The 23,485-nt window shown below is 32.7% G+C and overlaps 1 protein-coding gene across 1 annotated transcript in view; it reads right to left on the bottom strand.

Moving 5' to 3' along the window:
• Positions 1–23,485, bottom strand: part of LOC129230420 (uncharacterized) — a 263,650-nt gene that overhangs the window by 112,858 nt on the left and 127,307 nt on the right. The window contains exons 16-20 of the mRNA XM_054864820.1: positions 23,117–23,319; positions 16,033–16,138; positions 15,025–15,162; positions 2,249–2,362; positions 1,453–1,582 (exon numbers count right to left, since the gene is read on the bottom strand). Of these exons, the coding sequence (XP_054720795.1) occupies positions 1,453–1,582; positions 2,249–2,362; positions 15,025–15,162; positions 16,033–16,138; positions 23,117–23,319 (691 nt within the window). The remainder of the gene's footprint in view (positions 1–1,452; positions 1,583–2,248; positions 2,363–15,024; positions 15,163–16,032; positions 16,139–23,116; positions 23,320–23,485) is intronic.

Below are 23,485 nucleotides of genomic sequence, written 5' to 3'. Positions count from 1 at the left end.
GTGAAAATTTGCTACAGTGTGAGGTATTCAGTAAAAAATCGATGAAATTAGGTCTTGCAACTTCAATTTTCTTTGTATGTAAAAAAAAAAAAATGAAATTTGTGCAAAAAAAATTCTTTTGTGATAAGTACACATTTTTTTTTTTGGTAAAAATTATCTTCTATGTCTATCTCTTCTTTAGAGTGTATTATAGGCATTTTATTGTTTTTCAAAAACAAAATAAGATAAACAAGAATAACTATGCATTTTATTCCGCACATTTGCTATAAAGACAAGAAAAGTATGCAGCATTCAAATGATTCATGTACGAAGAATATCTCTATTAAACAAGTAGACTCTTAGTCCTTTTCAAGAAGATATAAATTTAGAGACCTTTCTAACTTTACCGGAGGAAAAAAAGATCTTTCAGTTAATCTGAGGAAATTTTCTAAAAGGTATGTTTAAACATCATTCTTTAATTAACTTCTGATTTAATGTTACCAATAAATGTACTATTGTGTCAGAAAAAGACATTATGACAATGTTTCTATCTGAAAAAAGATTTTCAACATATATAGGGAATATAGAAGAAAATTAAATGCTGAATTTAATAGAAGAATGAAACTGTCAGATATTTGAGTCAAACTTTGAGCTTCTTTGATCCACAACCATCCCATTAAGATTTTTTCAAAGTTGACTGAAGCTCAATAAAAAAATAACCATTGGTTTGTTTTGGTTGAATTTGTTTTTAATTCATTTTCTAGCTATTATTTTAGTTTGTAGCAATGATTGTCTGTTTATATTTTGCATTTATATTTTCATTCTTGCAATGAACTACAGAGCAAAATTAAACCAAAAAAATGCTCCCATATGTCATTGCGAGGGAGATTTTTTTTTTTTTTTGCTTGTTACACTAATTACTTATTCCACAAGGGGTTCGCCAACTTCTTTTGGATTTTGAAAGGGGTTCACAAAAGAAAAAAGGTTGGGAATCACAGTTCTAAATGATTTTATTCACTCCAATTTAAACTGAGCTCGTTGACAAATAAAAAATTTCTGATTTGGTTTTGATGTTCCATTAGTTTTAAAAACACTTTTAACTTTTTCCCTGGTGATTTTACAGCCTCATTTCTTTTTTTTTTCTTTGAAATTCCAAGGGAGTGAGTCAACTTCCGGGGTATTTTTTGCAGGCATTTGAATGAGACTTAAATCAAGAAAATCGGATAATTATTTCGGGTAGAAAGAGCCACTCAATGCCATTTTCGAATCTTGAACTTAAAATTCAAACAGTTCGGTACTTTTTTGGCATTTGAAAACCCCCCTACGTTCCTTCTTGGGTGCCCAAGTAGCTCCCTGCCAAATTTGGTCTAAATCCGACATAAACTGGGGATTTGTATAGGGAACATACACACATATATATTCTTTGTTTCATTTATATAGATGAGTATTTTAGCATACATTTTAAATAAACACTTACTTGTAGTTTCCTCAGACATCTTAAGAAAATCAACATTTCTTCATCAACTGATTTCTTATTTCTTTTCAAAAAATGAGCTATATAAATAGAAGCATCAATCATGACTTCGATGGAATGAGTGTCATTCTGAAAAAAAATGTATCAAAATCAGAAGCATTAAATATTTTACTTTGATTGTTCAACAAATCAATAGAAAGATAGCTATAAAATATATTATGAATGAGCAAGGAAGAAAGTTTGAGGCTTGAATTTATTAAAAACCTTTACTCACATACAATGTAGCACAGACTGACTTTGCAAAAAGTTAACTTAATATCATGTGCAACTAAATACATCTAAATTCTGTACATTTATAAGACACAAATAAACTTGTTTTTTCGTACAACAGACTTTTGAAACAGAATAGAGTTTATGAAATAGAACGAATTGAAATAATCATGTTCAAAAAAAATTTTAAGGGGGAGGGGATATGAGAGGGGATTAAATCTTATTTTTATGGAGGCCCTCATTCTAGAAGGGTGTACTTTGTTGCATTTAGGGGGATGGGGGAGCATTGCCCTTGAGGGATTCGCACCCCAGAAGTATATAGTATATTTATAAACTGTTTAATGGCATACTGCACTATAACAGTGTTTAACTACAAAGCTGTTAGTTTAGTGATGCAATCCTACTTTACAGTAGATTATATTGAGAATTATTTTCAACCTTTTGTGAAGAGTAGAATAATACAATGATCAGAACAATTATTCAGCAAACCAATACAAACAGTTATATCATTTCTAAAACTCTTACCTTCACTAAATATTTATCTTCCAAACAACAAGATAAATATGACATTAATCTATTGCAGCATTCAACAGCATCATCAATGGCAAGGGTTGACAACATCTCAATCATTTCATCAAGCTATTAATAGAATAAACTCTTAAAATGAAAAGTTACAGCATTCAAATCAAAACTATCAAAATATTGCTAAAAAAACGTCTTAAATAAATTTATGAAAAATTAAGGGTATTAAACAAGCCTAAATAAAACAAAATAATAAAAAGTAATTTGAAGTAAAAAAATTATAAAAAATATTACAGATGTTTTAAACTGAGATTCAGCTTATTTTATAGTAGGGGAGCCCAATGTGTTTTTGGGTATTTACTCAAGCAAGTTAGATAAATATAGTGGGGATACCTTACATCCTGTTGAGTACCTACACCAAACGTATGCCCTTTTTGTTGGTGGATGCGTCTAGGACAGCCTGTCAGATTAGTTTAAAAAAATTATCTTCAGATTTATTGAAGTGCATCAGATTAATATAAGGTGCTTTAATTACGAGCTAAAAAAATGTTCATTTACAAAATCTGATGATTTGAGTGTGAGGTAAGGGTGTGGGAAGGTTACAAAGTTACAAAAAAAAAATTCTTGAGCGGGGTTGATTTTTTTTTATTTTGAAAACAAAAACACAAGACTCGTGAGAAAAATATAATTTGCCAAAACCTACAAGCTGAAGTAACAAATATAGTCTATCAAGTATGGTAGGTGCAGTAGATGGGCGTAGAAAACCACCATCTTGGGGTGTTCAATTTTCAATAGATTTTTTCTGTATTGACCTTTGAGATCTTATGTCTTGGTTTTTTAGCCCAATTTAGGCTGTTTTTGAGTTCTCGTTTTCACAATATTACATATATATATATATATTTATATATATAAATATATATTTTTTTTTCCTCCTTTCCATTTTTCATTCCCTCTAGCTCCGCCGCTAGAGTTGCTGGGGAGTGTTTTTGCTGCTCCTGAGATAAGTGATTTTTTACTGTAATTGTTTATTTTACTACTTTAGTTTCAGTATTTTTATTGTATTTCATCATATAATTAAGTATTCTTGTGCTTTTAAGCCTTTTTTTTTTTGATTTACTTGCTTTCTTAAAGTGTTTTTCTATTCTGTGTAGCTAAGCCTAAATTGTGCTGATTTCTTGTTGTTAAGCCTGAGTGCTCTGTTTAGGGTGTAACTTGTTTATTTTAATTTACTGCTTGTCTTAGGATTTAGTAATATTTGTATCTTTTACTTCCAATGCTTTCTAATTCTAATAATTAGAATTATTTCTCCAATTTTGTATTGACTTTTTAAGTGTACCATTTTGAGCTAGAATGGGAGTTATATGCATAATGAAGGAGGTTAAAAGTGGTAAAGGGGACAAGTGGATTTCTTGTGACCTATGTCAGATGTTCTGCTTGTTTAAGGGGAAGGATGAGTCTGAGAAGGATTTTATTTGCACAAATGATATTGCTAATGTTCTTAATAACTTTTTTTCGAGTGTTTTTAACGATAACTGTATCTCAACAGTTGACACCAACAAGACACAAGCTATAGTACAGCTTGAGGACTTTGTATTTTCCAGGGATGACGTTTTACTTCATTTGAAAAAAATTAAAGACACTAAGGCTCCGGGGCCAGATAATATTTATCCGAAAATTTTAGTTGAATGTGCAGAGGAATTAGCAGATGTAATCACAAAAATTTTCAATGCTTCTTATAATTCGGGGACAGTGCCAGAGGACTGGAAGCTGGCTAACATTACACCGCTCTTCAAGAAAGGGTCTAAAGGGAGTGCGGGAAATTATAGACCTGTGAGTCTAACTTCGGTGGTTTGCAAAATTTTTGAAACATTGATGAAAATTAAGATAGTAAATTTTCTAGAGACTAATAATCTATTGACTAGTTTTCAGTACGGTTTCAGGAAAGGTAAATCTTGTGCAACTAATTTATTACATTTCTATGACAAAGTTACCATGGCTTTGGACAATAAGAAGCCTGTGGCTGTTGTTTACATTGATTTTTAAAAAGCTTTCGATAAGGTACCGCATGTTGCTCTACTTAGCAAATTAGCTGATATAGGAATAGGAGGGAAAACTTTCATTTGGGTAAAAAACTGGTTGACCGGAAGGAAACAAAGAGTAGTTGTAAGGGGAAATTATTCTAATTGGAGTGAGGTCTTAAGCGGGGTTCCTCAAGGATCAGTGTTAGGGCCTGTTTTGTTCATTGTCTTTATGAACGATATTCACAAAAATATTTCTGGGAACATGAATTGTTTTGCTGATGATGTCAAAGTTATGGGGACTGTAGAAAATGAAGAACAAGCAAATCAGCTGCAAGAGGATCTAGATCATATTACAGAGTGGGCTGATAAATAGGGTATGGCTGTTAATGTTGGGAAATGTCAAGTGCTACATTTAGGGCATGGAAATAAGTGTACAAGTTATTATTTGCAAGGTTCAGTCATTAGTCAGGCAGACAAAGTTACTGATGTGGGGTCTTAATAAGTCAGGATTTAAAGTTTAGCCAACAGTGCAGCATTGCTAGCAACAAAGCCAATAAGATGCTTGGGTTTATCAATAGATCTATTTCAAATAAATCTAAAGAAGAAGTTCTTCTGCCCTTATATAGAAGTTTGGAAGACCCCATTTGGAGTATGCTGTTCAGTTTTGGTCTCCTTATCTTAAGAAAGACATTAATGTATTGGAAAGGGTTCAAAGGCGGGCTACAAGGCTAATAAGTGGACTTTCGCACTTAGATTATGATTCCAGGCTTAGAAGGCTAAAAATGTACAGTCTTGAGCAAAGAAGAGACCGAGGGGACATGATTCAGCTGTTTAAATTTATTAAAACGAAAGATGTTACAGGGCTAAAGTTTAGCACTGAAAACAGGACAAGGGGTCATTGTTTTAAGCTATTTAAATCTCAGGCTAACATGGATATTAGGAAAAATTATTATTTTAGCAGGGTAGTGGAACCTTGGAACAGCTTACCGGAAGAGGTGGTAATGAGCAAAGCAGTAGACAGTTTTAAGAGGGCCATTGATCTTCACTGGGGATTATAAACTGACTAGGACCAGTCTAGCTGGGCCCAGAGCCTGTTGCTGGTCATCACATTTGTATTTGTAAGTTCAGAGCATGCACATAAGCAGTAAGAGATTACAATCCTGTTAAAGCTTGACCACGGAGAGGTGGCAAATGAATAGATAGCTGGAAATTGAATACTTCATTGGTTTGTAGGTGTGACATGTAGATTTTTTCTCAGCGGTCAGATTAATAATACCCTTCTAAATAATTGTCAGATCTTAGGCTACTATGACTAGAACATCAAGCTGAACCTTCTGTATGAAAATCTCACACGCTTGAGTATTTCAATATGATGATTTTTCTTTGCATTTTCAAAAATTCGCTACGAGTTTGCGTCATTTTCAAAACATCAGTCTTTTGAATGGTAGCATTTTTTAGGTTCACTTAACATCCGAAATAGCTGACACACTCTAAATTTTTTAAAAATATTTTTATTTTCTACCTCTCTAGATAGAGATTCATCATATATATATATATATATATATATATATATATATATATATGTAATATGAAAACTCCTTTGCTAGGCCTTTTCCATATTAAGTTCTGTTCACTTATATGTCAGCTCGTATGAGTCACAGACATTATTTATTACACACTTAAATGCTTCTCATACCATATATGGTTATGTTCTAGGCTCAGATAAGTTTTCCCTTAAAGTACCTACCAGACACTATTTTTCCCTCCAGACTTAAGCCAGCCTCTGTCTGCGGTGCAAAGCCCAATAATATTTCGTTATTGCAATCTGCTCCTCCTATATAGATCACGTGAGATCACATGATCGAGGGATAATTATCTGTAATCTTTTAATGATATTCCCTATATAAAAATCGTGGCGCAACTAAACAGGGGGTTAGTTAAGAGAAGTTCCTGCTGGCGTATTCTATGTAAAAATAAAGATGTTGTGAATGTAGCTTTGTTCTCTTCCTACGTGGTAGATTATCACGGCACAACACAGCAACTTGCGAAAATCAAGATTTGTAATAAGAACCGAGCGGCGGTTCTTAGAAGCCGGTAGGATGATAAATGAGGGCATAGCTGTAGCATTTTAAAATTTTTACAGCATTGAGTGGTTTGCGTAATAGGATTTTTTGCTTCAAGACATCGAAACAGTGTCTGTCCGAGTTAACCGCTAACAACAGTGAAAACAGTTCAGAATATCCGAAGAAAGAAAAAGAAAGTTTTAAGTGCAAGATAGAGACCAGAGACCATTTTAGTAGAACTCCAGCGAAGAATTTTCCGAGTGCTGGTGATTTGCATCTTTTGAGTGTGTGTGTGACCCATTCAGTGTGCGAAAGCATCATTAGGATCCACTTGCTGGTGATAAATTGTGCCACCATATGGCTTACTGTGCTGATCAGATGAAAGGGGCCTCGCTCGTTGAAAGTTCGATTTACAAGGATCTCTTATGTGTTTTTTTTTCTTTCGTTCAACTAAAATCTTGAGATCAGGCTGGTGATTGAGTTACATTTTTTTTTTAGATTTCAGAATATGTTATTTTTACTTTCTTGAAATAAGTATTTTCGTTTATATTGTGATTTCTAGGGAAAGGTTTTCATGATCTCTTTGCATTAATTATGGCTAATATGTATAATATTTATCGGCCAAGCTCTTTAAAAGGCTCATGCCGTTATGGTAGAATTTTGTTTGGTTGCCAAAAATGTTTCATGTAATGTAAATGTGTTTTCTGTTCTGATTTAAAGTAAGATAGTCTCTCTTGTGGTACTATTTTTATATGTCTTTAATTTGTAGCACTTGTTAAAATTTTACTAAATAATTTGAATATGAATGTGGAAAGTAGAAGAAATGCTTTAAAGTTTGGTTAAATTAGAGATAATGATATTGCATAGTGGCAAAACTAGTCAAAACCTTGAAATAGAAAATGACCCAGAAATACTAACTTCTAATAAAAATAATTCAAAAATGGAAAACAAAGAGTCAAATCGAAAAGATGCTGAAACTCAAGCTGAGGTACCGCCTGAATTAAACGTAAATAACACAGATGCGGAATGCCAAACTGTTACTGAGAGAATACAAGAACTAAATTTAGCCGGGATTTCTGCTTCTGAAAATGAAGCAAAACAAAGAAATACGGGTAGCAATCCAGAAATCTTATTGTTTGAACCAGAGTTGGGAATAAATTTTTCAGCTTGGTTAGCTCATTTTAACCAACAAATGAACCTAAATAAATTAAACAATAGCTGGAAGTTAAAAAATTTTCAGAAATTTATTCGCGGATCCGCCTTAAAAATCTATATTAATCAATTTTTGTGTTGCACTTCTTTTCGCGAGATAATAGACATTTTTGAGGAACATTATTTCACCCCGATGAGTAGTTTCACAGATTTCCAGAACTTAAGATTCTCAGGAAACGCCAAAGAATTATTCTCTTATTTCACTGAAAAAGTAGAACTGGGGAGGAAAATAAATCTCAGTAACATACATATTCTAGAAGGGCTCTCAGTTGGGTTGCCGCAACAAATTAAATCTTTTCTGATAATTACAGATCCGCAAACTCCCACAGAATGGCTTCAAGTGGTCACTAAGATAATTAACGAGGTATCACATGAAATGTCAAAAAATGAATTTCAGACAAAGACACAACAACCTAGTGCTTATAGGGGACCTACCCAATTTTATCAAAACTGGGTACCGCGAAACCAAATGCAAAACAATTTTCAGCAAAACCCTAATTACGCTCACCAAAGTAGAAATAATTTTAGTCAACCACAGGACAAACGTCGTGTTTTAAACCAAAACGAGGAAAAGAACGCCCGTAAAAAACAAACAACACATTATACACTGGAGCTACCTCTTAATCCTTGTAAATTCTGCGCACAACAAGGAATTATTAACGCATATCATTGGGGACAAACCTGCATAAATAAACCAAATACCTCGACGGTTGAACCATTACTAGAGTCCCCGAATAAGGATAAACAATTTAGGGAAGGAGAGGAAAATTCAAATGAAGCATGACAATTACTAGTGCCCGGGTATATAGAAGGCGAAACAATCTACAAAAATGAAAATAAATTATATAATGAAGTGTACACTAAAAATAAAAGAAACTCGAGTTTGTTACAAAAGATTTGTTTAAATTTAGATACAGGATCAACCTTAAACGTTATTCCTAGTGTGATTGCAAAAACATTAAATTTCTCGATTGAAGAAAAAACAATCGTGAATGTTGAGCAAACCCAGGGAATTCTGACACTTAACCGAACATGCACGCTCCACCTTAAAGTTGGTAATATCGTTAGACCGGTGGAATTTTTTATTCTAGACACCGATTTACCATATGCCATATTAGGTTTAAAGAGTTGCATTCGATTTCATTTAGTCATTGACTGTATGAGAGGGGTCGTTATGCAGGATTGGAAAAAACTGATCACTTTTTCTGAGTTCGCACTAAATGATTTGTCTTTGCACATTTTGCCTGAAATCAAGGTTAAGGACAGTGAAAATAATGATGCTGGAAATGAAAATACCAAATTAAAGAAAAGTAAGCGTAGAAAAAAAGTTAACAAAACTAAAAGAAAAAATGTTTTAAGGAAAATCGAAGTGAAAATAGCATAAAAAAGGCAATTAATAGCACCAGTAATCAAGAAAGAGAAAAAAAGAAAATTCGGAGAAGCGAAAAAAATGATTCTCTTCATTTTTCTAAGGTTTCCGAGTTGGATTGCGGGGGTGGAGGCCTACGCTCACGTCAGTCAATCAACGGGGAATCGGAAAACGAAGAAAATGCAGATCTGAAGGAAATGCTCCAAAATTATGACGATATATTTTCGATAAATAAGTATGATGTTGGAACTATTTGAATTGAACCACAACGGGTAAGGTTAACATCAGACTTACCGGTGACATTAAGGGCGTATAAAACTTCCCCTAAACAGCAGGAAGAAATTGACAATCAAATTCGAGAATTGCTAAAAGCAAAAATAATAAAAGAGAGCTCAAGTCCTTATAGTGCGCCTGTTACCATAGTTTTTAAAAAAGATGAAAATAAAAAAAGTCGATTATGCATAAACTACCGGAAATTGAACCAAATTACAAAATTCGATGCAGAACCATTGCCCTTAATAGAAACACTCATAGATAAATTAGGAAAAAGCCGATATTTCTCAAAATTAGACATGGCGTTGAGATATTGGCATATACCCGTACATCCCCAAGATACAGAAAAGCTTGCATTTATCACTAACAGTGGCCTATATGAGTGGAATAAATGACCGTTTGGTTGGAAAAATTCCGGAAGTATTTTCCAGAGAACTCTGCGCCGAATTCTGGCAAAACAAAAAATTAAATTTGCAACTAACTATTTTGATGATATAATTAATTTTTCTGAGACTTACAGAACATTTAAATCACCTTAAACAAATCTTTGAAATGTGCAGGACAGAAAACATTAAGCTAAAAGCTTCTAAATGCTCTTTTTTACAGACAAAAATTGAATTTTTAGGTTATGAAATTTGTAATGGAATTGTTACCCCAGATAATAGTAATATTGAAGCTATTAAAAAATTGCAACCACCAACCAATGTCAAATCTCTTCAAAGATTTTTGGGGTCAATAAATGTGTATCACAAACTTATAAACAAGTATGCGACTATTAGAAATCCATTAAATCGTTTGCTGAAAAAAGACACAACTTGGTAATGGACAGATGAATGCCAGGAAGCGTTTGAAGTTTTGAAAAATTCATTAATTTGTAAACCTATTTTAAAAATATTTGATCCGAGCAAAGAATGTGATATTTGTGTTGACGCGAGTCAAACTGGTGTGGGAGCAGTACTGAAACAGCCTGATGATTCTGGTACCTTACATCCTATAGCTTTCCATTCCCGCTCTTTAAAGGATAATGAAAAAAATTATGGAATTACGGAGCTGGAATGTCTGGCTGTAGTCGATTCTTTAAACAAATTTCATCACTATCTTTTTGGTCGAAAAATTACCATACATACTGATCACGCCATTTGGCTCAAAAATGTAAAAAATTTAAAAGGACGTTTGTTTCGATGTTCCTTGTTATTAAGCATGTATGACTATGATATTAGGTACACGAAAGGTACCATGAATTTTGAGGCTGATATGCTCTCAAGAGACATACCTAAAAGTAATCTAAAAGAGGAAGATGCAGTAACAGTTACTGGAACCCAAGCTTCACATCTAATGCAATTGGAGGAAATTAAAGAGGCTCAAAAAAATGACAATTTAACGGGTAATTTCATTGAAATTAATAATATTTTATGCCTGTGTAGAAAGGGTTTTACGAGAATCGTTGTTCCATTCTCCTTAAGATATAAACTAATCAAAACTGTCCATGAAAATTTTGGACATCCTGGAATTCAAAAAACAATTAATTTACTTACGCCTGTTTACTATTGGCAAAATATAACAATAGACATAACTAATTTTAACAAGCATTGTCATACGTGTCAGGTAAATAAAAAACCTTGGCAAAAAAGATTTGGCCTGCTACAATCCATGCCTATGGTTGAAAAAGCATTTGATCTTGTTGAAGTAGATAGTGTGGCTGGTTTCAATTACTACAACTCCACTAAAAAGTATATGACATTAATCATTGACCATCATTCAAGATATATGTGGTCTTTTGCGTCAAAGTCAATTACTTCTGAAACATACATTAACTTTCTTAAGCAAGTCTTCAGCGTACAAGTGCCTGAAAGTATTTTGAGTGATAAGAATCCGGCATTTACGTCTTCCCATTTTAAAAAGTTTCTAAAGCACAATAAAATTAAACAATTGTTAACTACAGCTCACAGACCAGAATGTAATGGCAAAGTGGAAAGACTGAACCAAACAATTGTCACTCGATTAAAGTGCAAAGTAAATGAAACTTCTAAAAAAGTTCCTTGGCCTAAATTACTGGAGCAGGTGACTCAAGAATACAATTTGACTCCACACTCAGTAACAATGTTTCCTCCTTCATATTTAATGTATGGTATTGTACCTTTTGAAAATCCAATTAAAGAAGACATATATCCTCCGGTCGAACAAGCAAGAAAACTGGCAGTTGAAAGAACTAAAGAATACCACGAAAGAAATAAGATATACTACGATGCAAGATTTGTAGACAAAACTTTTAATACAAATGACACTGTCATATATGAAGAATTCAAATACCCTAATTCTCGAAAACTGTCTCAACCATTCAGTGGACCATATAAAATTCTTCAAAAAATTTCAGATGGTAATTATGAAATTAACAAACCGAATGCGCATATCAAAGAAAAAAAACAAACAGTTCATATATCTAAACTGAGGAAATATAATGTACCGAGCAACTTCAAGCTATCTCACGAGTGAAATAATATTATTGTTCATCTTTCAGCTAGAGAAGAAAGAATGTAGAGTACATATATTGAATTATGTAGAGAACTTACAAAAAGTATTGAGTATTACATAATTTTACCTCAAACTACAATGTCATTTTAATTGTACTGTGTTTTTATTAGTAACTGTAGTGTTATTGTAATGTGTATAATGTTATAACATTTCAGATTGAAGAAAAAAAAAGGAAAGAGGTTGCAGATAATTTCCCGTCTTCATTTTTTTCCCCTATTCAATCCTGTCGTATTCTTTGGGGGGAGGAGGGATGTAATATGAAAACTCCTTTGCTAGGCCTTTTCCATATTAAGTTTTGTTCACTTATATGTCAGCTTGTATGAGTCACAGACATTATTTATTACACACTTAAAATGCTTCTCATACCATATATGGTTATGTTCTAGGCTCAGATAAGTTTTCCCTTAAAGTACCTACCAGACACTATTTTTCCCTCCAGACTTAAGCCAGCCTCTGTCTGCGGTGCAAAGCCCAATAATATTTCGTTATTGCAATCTGCTCCTCCTATATAGATCACGTGAGATCACATGATCGAGGGATAATTATCTGTAATCTTTTAATGATATTCCCTATATAAAAATCGTGGCACAACTAAACAGGGGGTTAGTTAAGAGAAGTTCCTGCTGGTATATTCTATGTAAAAATAAAGATGTTGTGAATGTAGCTTTGTCCTCTTCCTACGTGGTAGATTATCACGGCACAACATTGCAACTTGCGAAAATCAAGATTTGTAATAAGAACCGAGCGGCGGTCGTTACATATATATATATATATATCCTCATCCTATATGCTACTAGATATCATCAGAATTGTCAGTGTCTGTTACTGGGGTTTGGACCTTTTTTGAAATTGAGCAAATAAGAACGGAATAAACTAATTCAGAGGATCCATAAGCAGCCAAATGTTAAATGAGATGCAGTTGCATGAGAGAAAAATTGTTTAAACAATCTAATACATTAAAAGGAGCAGAAAATTGATTTAACCTGAGAGCGATGTCTTAAGCATGTCTGTTACTGGTGAAGTTACTCTATATGGTAATTGTGTTGCATTATTTAACAATATCGCCAAACTGACAAAAAAAAAAAAAACTTTGTCACCAACTTGAAGACATTTTGCCAAGTTAGCAACACATTTTGTGGCCAGAAGCGTGGCGATGTATCACCATCAGAGCTAGATAATGTAGACGCACGCGCGCACGCCGTGCGCAGATACATCCCCTTGTGAGCATTATATGTAGTGAAATTAGACATACTACACCGCTAGTAGAAGTGAACTTGCAAAAAAAAATGTCCACAGCCTGAAGTTGGAGAAAAAGAAAAACACGTGAAGCATTTTTCCTCAAGGAAAATTTGTATTTATTATCTTCAAAAGATTTCTGAAGTTGACGAACAACATCTTCATTGATATTTAAAAAAACATTTAGAAAAATAAACAAATATTAGCCGCTATAATGAAACGAAACATTAAGTTTACGAACATGCTGATTCCAAGGAATATAAGACATTACCGTAATACACAAAAATAGGCCTAAAGGCGTTTTATAACTTTAAAAGTGACATCACGTTGTATAACGCCCTGCCAGGAGTAAAGAGCACTGGCAGACATCACGAAATCAGGATGAATTACTACGTGCAACACATTGTGGCTATGTGAGGTGAGAGAGAGAGCGAAAAAAAATCGCTCGAAGTATTTAAAGTCTTCACATGGCTTTCAAATTAAGAATATGCAAAATACAAGATGTGTTGCCAATGAAAGAAAGTTAAAGATATGTTGCCAATCAAAAAGTAACTCAATCAAAAAAAAACTTCGCGGTTATAAGATACAATGAACTCATGACTCGGTTTACCCAAAAGTTCATTCATTTGACTGAGTTATTGCAACCGATCGCACACATGACGTCACAACGTGATGCAATGTTTACATCGAAAAAGGATTGATTCTGCATGATGCAAAAACGTATTTTTAATGATTTTTTTTTTCCAAATTAAGTGATTCTTTCACTTTTTGTGAAAGTTTAAATTAAAAATCTAACACACCTGACGTGCGGATACATTCGCTGCGGAGTTGCACGTCGTCCGATAATTGTAAAAGTTCTTAAATAAAAGATAAAGATTAGATCAATTGAAGATCAATTTGAAACGAAAAAAGAAGTAAAAACAATATCTTTACTTCTAATTCGTTTTAAATTAATATTGATATTATTTATTTAGATTGTAAAAATTATTACAAGATGTAGATAGTTACACCCGCACCTACGGTGGATGTATTCGCTGCGTGCTCGCGCACCTCGCGATCATCATCTAAATTCTTACTGCTTATTTCTAATTTGTTTTAAACTGATAGTATTGTATTAATTTGTAAAAGTTATAAATAGATAGTATATACCCAAGCGCGTAAGGTGGATACATTCGCTGTGGGCACGCGCATCTCGCGATAATCGTTCAAGTTCTTACTTTTCACTTTTAATTTGTTTTAAACTGATATTATTTAATTAATTTGTAAAAAATACTAATAGATAGTATGTACGCAAGCACGTAAGGGGAATATATTCGCTGCTATGCAGATACATTCGTTGCGAGCACGCGCATCTCGAGACAATCATTCAGGTTCTCCTTCTTTACTTCTAATTTGTTTAATATTGCTAATGTAAAACGTAGTAATGAAAGCTAGATAATATAGACTGCTAAAAGAAGCTTAGTTTTAAAATTTTGAAATTTAGCTTAGGTCTTTGCATCCCATAGGCTCACATAATTGGCATGAAAATTAGTTCCTTGTAACCTCAAAGCATATACCTGTAAGTATTTATTTCTTATGATTAAAGAATGTGTTTTTTTTAATATAGAATCTGGACACTCCCCCCCTCCCTCTTTTTTTTTGTACGTGATAGACAATGATTTGCTTGCAGATACTTTTGAGTTGCGTGCTCAGATACTTGATATTTTTATCTGACTCTGATCACCATGTGCCCCCAATATATGACATCACTTCAGCATGCATTAAAATCCATACCAATTTTGCCCCCCAAAAATGTGTAAAGGACTCCATTTCAAATATCCCAACCTCTGTGAGCGATCACCCGTAAAGGAGCAATTTGGCTTCTCAAGGAGGTGATAAGGGAGGGATGAGTAGTAAAAAGAAATAATAATATTAAGCCAGCGAATATTGACATTGAGAACTTATATGAAACTGATTGTCAAGGGCTCAGACAAGAAATCAGAAGTTACAAAAGAAACAAAACACATACACTTATTATGTGAGACATTTGTAGTTCTGAAGATAAAGTAGTTTATACAAAAATGCAAACGATACCTTATTGCTAATTAAAAAATACTGCAAGTACTTGAAATGAATTTCGGCATCCGGACAACCACGATATGAGCAAATTATCTTTTTTGCATCGTCAAATGCAGATGGCCAATTCTTTCTAAAAATATACTTTACAACCATCTAAGAAATAAAGATAGTACAATCAAAAACTTTTATTTGTTTTCTAATATACATATGTTAAAATAAATATGGAAGAAATTAGATAATTTTTAAAAATGTTATTACTGGAAAATACCCATTAAACATTTCAAATGTCATCTAATTATTGACATCTTATAAAAGTGCCACACATTTGAATAACTTAAACATTTTCCCCATGGTAAGAGCAACATTTTCAAGCAAAAATAAGTTAAATTTAATGCTGAACAACAGAAAGACATTTAGTTAATTAAAAGTACTCGAAATTTTTCTGAGCAAAGGGCATCAAAAAGAGAAAAAAAAATTCTTACAGTAATAAATTTTTAAAACAAGACTAAGAAAAGAGGAACATTTTAAAAGTATATGCAAGCATACTGAGCAAAAGTAATTAACAACCCGAATTGCTGTCTAATTGTAAACTATTCAATTAGATAAATACATGAAAGGCAATAAAAAGTAAAATCCTCCTCTTAGTCAAAAATAATTTCTTCACTTTGTCTAAGACTTCCAATAATGCACTTAGCAGATGAGTTAGCAGAAAGAATGATTTCTGTTACTTGACAACTTCTTACAGAAATGTTAGTTAATGTCTAATTGCTTTTTGCTTTTACCATTATGGACTTATAACATTTTACATCGGAGGATACTTTCTGTTTTAAGCAGCCTTTGCATATAGCTTGTGATAGGACAGACAGTGATGTACAAAAAAAAAAAAAAATTAAACTCCACGATATGTAGATTTTCAAAATTTTCATAGTATGATCAGTTTTTCAGGTATTTCAGAGTTTATAATTATCAATGCCATATACTTTTTGAAAAATCAGCAAAGTAAAATAGACTAACATGAATTACTTCTGGATCACAGACATCTTGGTCAATCTTCAGATCCTTTATTTCATATTTTTTCAGTATTTCTTTTACTGCATTTCGTGTAGCTTGAACTTCAAAATCTTCTCGTCTAAAAAATAAAAGAAAAAAAATTTTAATTTCACAACATAACCTAAGTGACACACACATTTAAAGGGAAAAACATTAACAGCAAAAATAATGTAGTAACAGTTACTTACTTTTTTAGTTAATTCATATTTTTAAAATATTGTCTATGGCAAAAAAAATTGTATGCTATTCAAATTTATTGGTTATTACGAAGAAAATTCTCAAATAGAAAAGTAACCGCCAGCAACAAGTTCTGGGTCGAGCTCGGCTGGTCCTAGTTCATTTATCAATTCCCAGTACAGCCCAAGAACCCTCTTAAAACTATTCACCCATTGCCAAGTAACAGCTTCTTTGGGTTAATTATACAAAATGCCTTCAACCCTGTTGATGCAGCAATTTTTCCTGATTTTAAGACTACCTTGAGATTTAAAAAGCTTAAAACAATCTGATTTTGCCATAAGTGCAGAAATTTAGCCCACAAACACCCTTTATTTTAGTAAAATTAAATAACTGGATCACGTCAAAAGGGGGGGGAAAAAGAGTTAAATCGCATTTTGATCTAAAAACTAAACAGTATTATAGGGTAATAAGGTTCTAATTAGGGTCTTCTGCTTTTATATAGAAGTTTGATAACTCATTTGGAGTATGTTGTTCAGATTTGGTCTCGTATCTCAAGAAAGATATTTCTTTATTGAAAAGGATTCAAAGAAGAGCTATTAGGTTAGTAAAGAGACTTTCAGATTTAGATTATGATGCCAGATTTAAAAGTCTTAATATCAGTGGCCAGAGGGGGCTGGGCCCCCTCACTTTTTTCAGACAATAATTTATAACTTTTTATTTATTTTCCTTTTTTTGTGCGTTTGTGCTTGAAATTAAAAACGGATTGTACTGTATTTTCCTGCATGTAATCTTCGGCTTATCTATTAAAAAAAATGTAAAATTAATGAGGTGCAGATTATACGCTGCCACGGATTACCTCTGTGTGTGTGTGTATTTTTTTTCCTCAACACCAATGCATTGAACCTCAATATTTAAGGATCCGCCGAGACCGTTACCCTGCTTGTACGTTGCTTATTTTACATAGATTGAGTCTTCTTTTTAGGTGATTTAGGCTATGTAAAATAAACAACAAACAGTAAAGGAAGAAGCCTACATTTGCACAAAATAAACCTGTTTGCTCCTTTCCTTGAAAGAGTCTCTCCTCAGAAACCCCTCCTCCTGCAAAAAACATTACAAAACATCTCAACTTTCATTTCCAAATCTTCAATTTTGCAAAATTTCCCGTAAAAGCCACCAAATACCTTACAACATCGTTTAAAGTTGCGCTCAAAAATGGCTTAAAATTGCGTTTTTGGAGCATCAATTTCGAAAGATTGCTGCCCCTAATGTTACCAAATATGGCCCTACAATCACGATTTTAAGACTTCAATTTCAAAAAATATTCGGGCAAGAGCTTACAAACCTTTTTTAATATCATCAAAAAATAACTTTTTCAAACAGCCACTTATGAAAAATTTAAGTGGATTAAAATTTAAGTTCTGCTTTTTTTAGGACTTCAAATTTGGAGAAAGATTCCAGGGGGAGCTCTTGATCCCCTCCCGTAAAAATTCTAAAAGTTTGTCTACAATTGCGTTTTTGGAACTGCAATTTTGAAGAAATGGAGGGGGGGGGGGGCGGAATTGATTGCTATTTATTTTTCAAAAAAAGAAAAGAAAAACAATCGGGGAGAGTCCCAGAGCTCCATCCCTTACCCTAACGTCAATAAATATGGCCTATAACCGTGTTTTAAAGCTTCAATTTCTACAGCAAGTTTCGAAATTGAGAGATTTTTGATGAGCGAATCAAATTAATCAAATTGATGAGATTTTTTCCCCTATACCCCCCTCCGTTAAAAATTATTTTGTAGTTGCGCCAGTGTTGTATGTAGTTGTATGCATATATTGTTACAAGATTATTTTTTTTATTCAAAAAATACACAGAAATTAATACTGGTTTTAAATTACTGCTCATGGAGTTTTAAAGAAAATGTGGCAACTTATCAATAATTTGAAGAAAATAAAAAATGTTCGATATTTTTTTTCTTTTTCTGCATAAAAATTCTGAATCTGGCTCATGGGCTCCGGCAGATTCATATGCAGAAGGGTGCAACCGAATGCAAATAGCTAAGGATTTTTTTTACTAGTTTTCTTATTATAATTCATTAATTTTTTAAAAATTTTGTTTATACATTTTAATTTTAATTATTTTAAAGCAAGTACTGAGATGTATTTTCATTTTTTAAAGGTAATTTATAATTTTTACATATTTCTCTGATCACAATATTTTTTCCCTTTTGTAATATGGCCTTGCTTAAAATAAAATAAATTTTACTCATTCAAAATAATTAGTTATTAAAAAATGAATATTACTGTTAAAAATATTAGATTAATATTGTTTTTAAAAATTTATTCATATTTATTTTTAAAAGCAGGGCTGCGGAGTCGGAAGGAAAATGGCCGACTCCGAGCCCTGGATTTTGAAACGTCCGAGTCCGACTCTAAACTTTTTAAATTTTTTTAATTGTATTTTTTTCAACTCCCTCTCTCCCTTCAGGGGAAGGGGGAAACCTCTAAACAGAGATTGAAATATTAATTCCTTTTTATGAAAATTTCGCATTTTGTTTTTTATTGTAAACCCAAGACGCATACAACATTAGAAATTCAATTTAAAAATCAAATTTTCCAATAGTTACGAGTTAAAAAGTGAGATGACATAAAATCCCTTTTAAAAAAATTGAAAAGGATTACCTGTAATTTGCCCCTCCCCCCCCCTTTAATTTCTAACAAATACATATTAACCAAATCGTGTTCTTTCAATTTTTAAAAGCTGTAACTTGAGAGAAAAAAAGCTTTTTTTTCTAAATCCAAGTTCTTGAGAGGGGGTGGTTTGCCCCGGGTGGCATCCATCTGGTAGATGACACCCAAAGTTAATTTCAGAGTTTATAAAAAATATAAATATTTTAAATTTGAAAATTTTTGTGAATATATTTTAAATTATATTTCATCAATAAAATTTCAACGAAAATAGGGCTCATATACATCAGGAGCTAATTTTACACGAAATGCGGCGGTATACATATTTGTACAAATAGCTTTTACTATACCTATATTTCTTCTTCGCTAAATTTTTAATTTAAATTTTATTGGCTGCTTTAGAATTAACCTTAATATGAAGATTTTAAGATTAACTGCAATTATTGAGTGTTGTAATCAAGAAATCATTTACACTTATTTTGTTCTATACTTTTTATTGAGAACCAAATTTATAGAAATAGTCTTATAAAAGAAAAAAACATTAAATTATTTCATCAGATCTTTTGGATTCGTGCTTTCGCTCCAGAACTTCTTTGAATTTGCCGATCACTCTTGAAAGTTTCAACCTTAGCTACGGGCTTTGACTTACTAATTTGTTACGTTTCCTTTACTACTTTATAACTGAGATCGAACAAAACAATATATATTTCTATTTTTATTTGAAAGTGATTACTTGAAAATGTCAGGCAACGAAACCGTTCGCTGACAGTTGCTATTAGTTAAGTTAAAAAGCAAGCAAACTAGGGGACGGCTACAGAAAGTTCGGTAAGCACTCAAGCTAGCTGATTGCCATAATGGCAGTTATTTTCTCATTAGTATCATCTTACACACGTAATCAAACCAATTGGTAGTCAATTTTTAAAAAATGCAAGGAGAGTTAATAAAAAGGAAAGAAAAAAAGAAGCCCGGAGTCGGCATGTGTTCTAACGACTCCAACTCTGACTCCTTTACCCAAAAATCAGTCCGACTCCGACTCCACAGCCCTGTTTAAAAGCCAGGGGAGGGGGGAAGTCCTCCTTTGGTGGTGCAAGGGAGGCATACTGCAGCGCCGCAAAGCATATACTGGATATCAACGTGACATTAATAACTTTCGTGATGTATTTTGTAGTTTTTCCCTATCTGATTAATTTTGTTTTTGAAAATCAGGGGGTGAACGTGCACCACCCTGCCGGCAATCATGGACATTTACATGAGATTAATATCTTTCGTGATTTATTTAGTAGTTTAAGTATTTTGTAGCTTAGCTTGTGTTTAAATTTAATTTTATTTTATTTATTTATCGCAAATAATTATTTTAAGAAAGTTTAAACATTAAAAAAGTTTTTTTTTTTTTTGATTTCTTTAACCCAGGGAGGGGGGTGGGGGATGCGAGTACACCCATCTGGCCCCCCTACTTTTTCAAGGCATGATCCGCCACTGCTTAATATATATAGCAAGAAGAGTCAGAGGGGACATGATTCAGCTATTTAAATTTATCGAAATGAAAGATGTTAATGGGCCAAATTTTTGCACGGAAAGTAGGATCAGGGGTTATTGTTTTAAGCTAATCAAACCACATTATAACCTGGAAATCAGGAAAAACTATTATTTTAGTAAGGTTGTGGGCACTTGGAAGAACTAATCAGAAGAGACTTTACTGAGTAAGGGGGTATATAGCTTTAAGAAGGCCATTGATCTATAATGGTGACTAATGAACCGACTAGGGCCAGCTTAGCTGGGCTCAGAGCCTGTGCTGGTAGTCACATTTGTATGTGACTTTATACTTTAATATACAACTAATACAGAGTATAACTGAAGATACAAATAAAGCTTGCTAAAACAACTAAAATTAAAATTTTTTAAAAAACCCTGACTGAGTCGAAAATGTAGAATCAAGATGGAAAATTGAAAATCCTTTTAAAAGCCTTATACAGTAGAGTCTCGAAAATCCGAGGTAATTGGGGTTCAAGCCACCTTGGATTACTGAAAACTTGGATTATCTAGAAAATTCATAAATTCTGTAAAAAAATTAAAACTATGCACTATTCGAATGATGTAGGTTCATGCACCTTTTGCTTCCTAGTACAATAAAAAGAATATTGTCTCTACAAAGAGCTTCACCAAAATTGTAACATGAATTTCTTCTTTTAATTACCTCTAAAAAAATTTTGTTGAGTATTTTTCATGGTATCTAAAATGTATTTTTGGGTATAAATTTGCAATCAACCAAAAAAAAAAAATGCATTTTGACTGTCCTTGAATTGATTTTGGTACGTTTTGCCATGACATTTGAATGTGTGTGTGGGCAAGTGTACATACATCCTATAACACAAACAAAAGCGGTTTGTCATGGTAGATAATAATTTCCTGTATACGACTCACACGACATTAAATTGTGTACTTCTCTTGTTGATTGAAATCGGACATTCCAAAAAGGCTGTTTATATGTTCTTTGTAGAAAAACAAAATTAATTTTATGACCTTTTCAGTACCAAAGTAGCTCTGAGGCATCTGGGACAGGAGATTAACCCATCGTTAGTAATTAGTGATTATTTATTGCCACTTAGATTGATGCTGATACAGACCTCTCAACATCTTTATTTTGGTTTTTGCAGCTAAAAACGCTTTGCAATAGTGAAAAGATACCGATTTTTAGATTTTATTGCAAATAATCTTTTAGTCATTAATAAAGTTTACCATAAAATACCAATATAGCACCTTGAATTAAACGGAAACCTCCTACTTTTGAGACTTGGATTTTCGAGACTCTACTGTACTATTAAAAATCAATTACAAGTATTTTGCTTGTTAACAAATATAAACTGTCATTACATAAAAATTTTAAACCATTGCGTATTCTTTGCTTGACGGCCAACAATGAGTTTGGTTGTCGATCACATGAATAAAGGCTTAGCCGTATTTAAAATTTGCTCTACAAAAACATTATAATTCAAGTTCTTGTAACATGAAAGTTTAATACACATTCTATCAGACGCAGAACAAACTACTCTTTATTTTGGTACTAAATTTTTAAATATTTTTTCACTGCAAAAGCAGCAAAAAATCTTTCAGAGGTTTTAATTAATATCTTTGTTAATTAACATCATCCAAAGACAAAACCTAGCTAAGAACATTCTTGAACAACTAACTCTCATTTCAAACAAAAATTTTTTTTCGAAAATCAGTCCATCCGTGAAAGCGCTAGAGTGTAGACAGATACAGAGGCAAACAGACACGTCAAACCTATAACCCCCTTCCTTTGTGTGTCGGGGGGTTAATAATTCCATTACAAAAAAATCCTGATTGTCTAGCATCATTCTATAAGTAGTAGCTCACCGAAGTTTTCTTTTAAGAAACAGACAGAACTTAACATTTGTCAAATTTGAAGTACAATGGTGGTTTAGTCTACCTTACTTATAGCAATTTTGTGTAAATGAAGAAGGAAAAATGTACATTTAAAAAAAAAAGGATATTTAAAACCTAAAGACTAATAAATTTCATTTTTTTAAAGCTTAAAGTTAAAAAAATTGAATTTTTGACTTCTTGACTTTAAATTGTTTTTTGCAATCACAAGTGTGTGTGCGTGTAATGTGGGTTTATGTGTGTATGTAGGGCATAGAGGCTACCACCAAGGGTGGTTCCGCTCATCGAGGCTGGTGGACAGCAGAATTTGTAGCTCCACAAATTCTGCTGTCCACTAGCCTCTACGCATAGCATAAAATAATATTTTTATTTTCTATTACACAAAATCGTTATTTATTTATGTCAGAAGTCATCAAATAAATAAAAATTATTATTTTGTAGATGCTTGTCTCACTTTAAAAGGGTCCGATTCATTACTATCAGTGGCCCACTCAACTATCACAGGTGGGGATGAATGGGACAAATGAAATTCTTTAACCTTTTTATTATTGTTCATTACGGGTGATATTATTTCCAATTTCAGAATTTTTTATATGTTGCAGAATATATACTAAAACTGTCGTGAATATTTTTAAAAAATCTAAATAGAAAAAATTTCAAAGATGAATGAAAAAAAAAATCAAACGTATTACTATCCTCCTCCTATATAAATAGCTTCATAGCTTCACGAGGAAAACTAACAACACCCTAGCCTTCCTTTGCTATGTTGCTGAGCTACGCAGCATAAACTAATGAAAATATCTTACTTTGGATTACCAGAAACCAATCCTTGTTTCAAAAGATTCCGGACTTTGTCAGACCATGGAACAGTAGCTTTGTCTAAGATGACCAAAGCTGCTTTGTTCCACATGTTAGGATCTCCAATGCAATTAATTACTTCGATCCATCTATCCTCCCACGATTCCTCCACATTAGAGCTCCAAACCGAGAACGCTGATTGAACTGCATACTGAAAAGTGAATAAAATACCAAAATAAGACATTTTGACAAGAACATTATTAACAATACGATTAGAGAAGTACAGGATGCCAGAAAAGTATTGTTACTTTTATTAAATCATAAACATGCAAATATGTTTTTAAGATATTTTTATTCTATTATTTATTTAGTTTTTT

The sequence above is a fragment of the Uloborus diversus genome, chromosome 9, assembly GCF_026930045.1.
Source record: "Uloborus diversus isolate 005 chromosome 9, Udiv.v.3.1, whole genome shotgun sequence".
Classification (NCBI taxonomy): domain Eukaryota; kingdom Metazoa; phylum Arthropoda; class Arachnida; order Araneae; family Uloboridae; genus Uloborus; species Uloborus diversus.
This window is presented reverse-complemented; position numbering and strand designations above follow the sequence as displayed.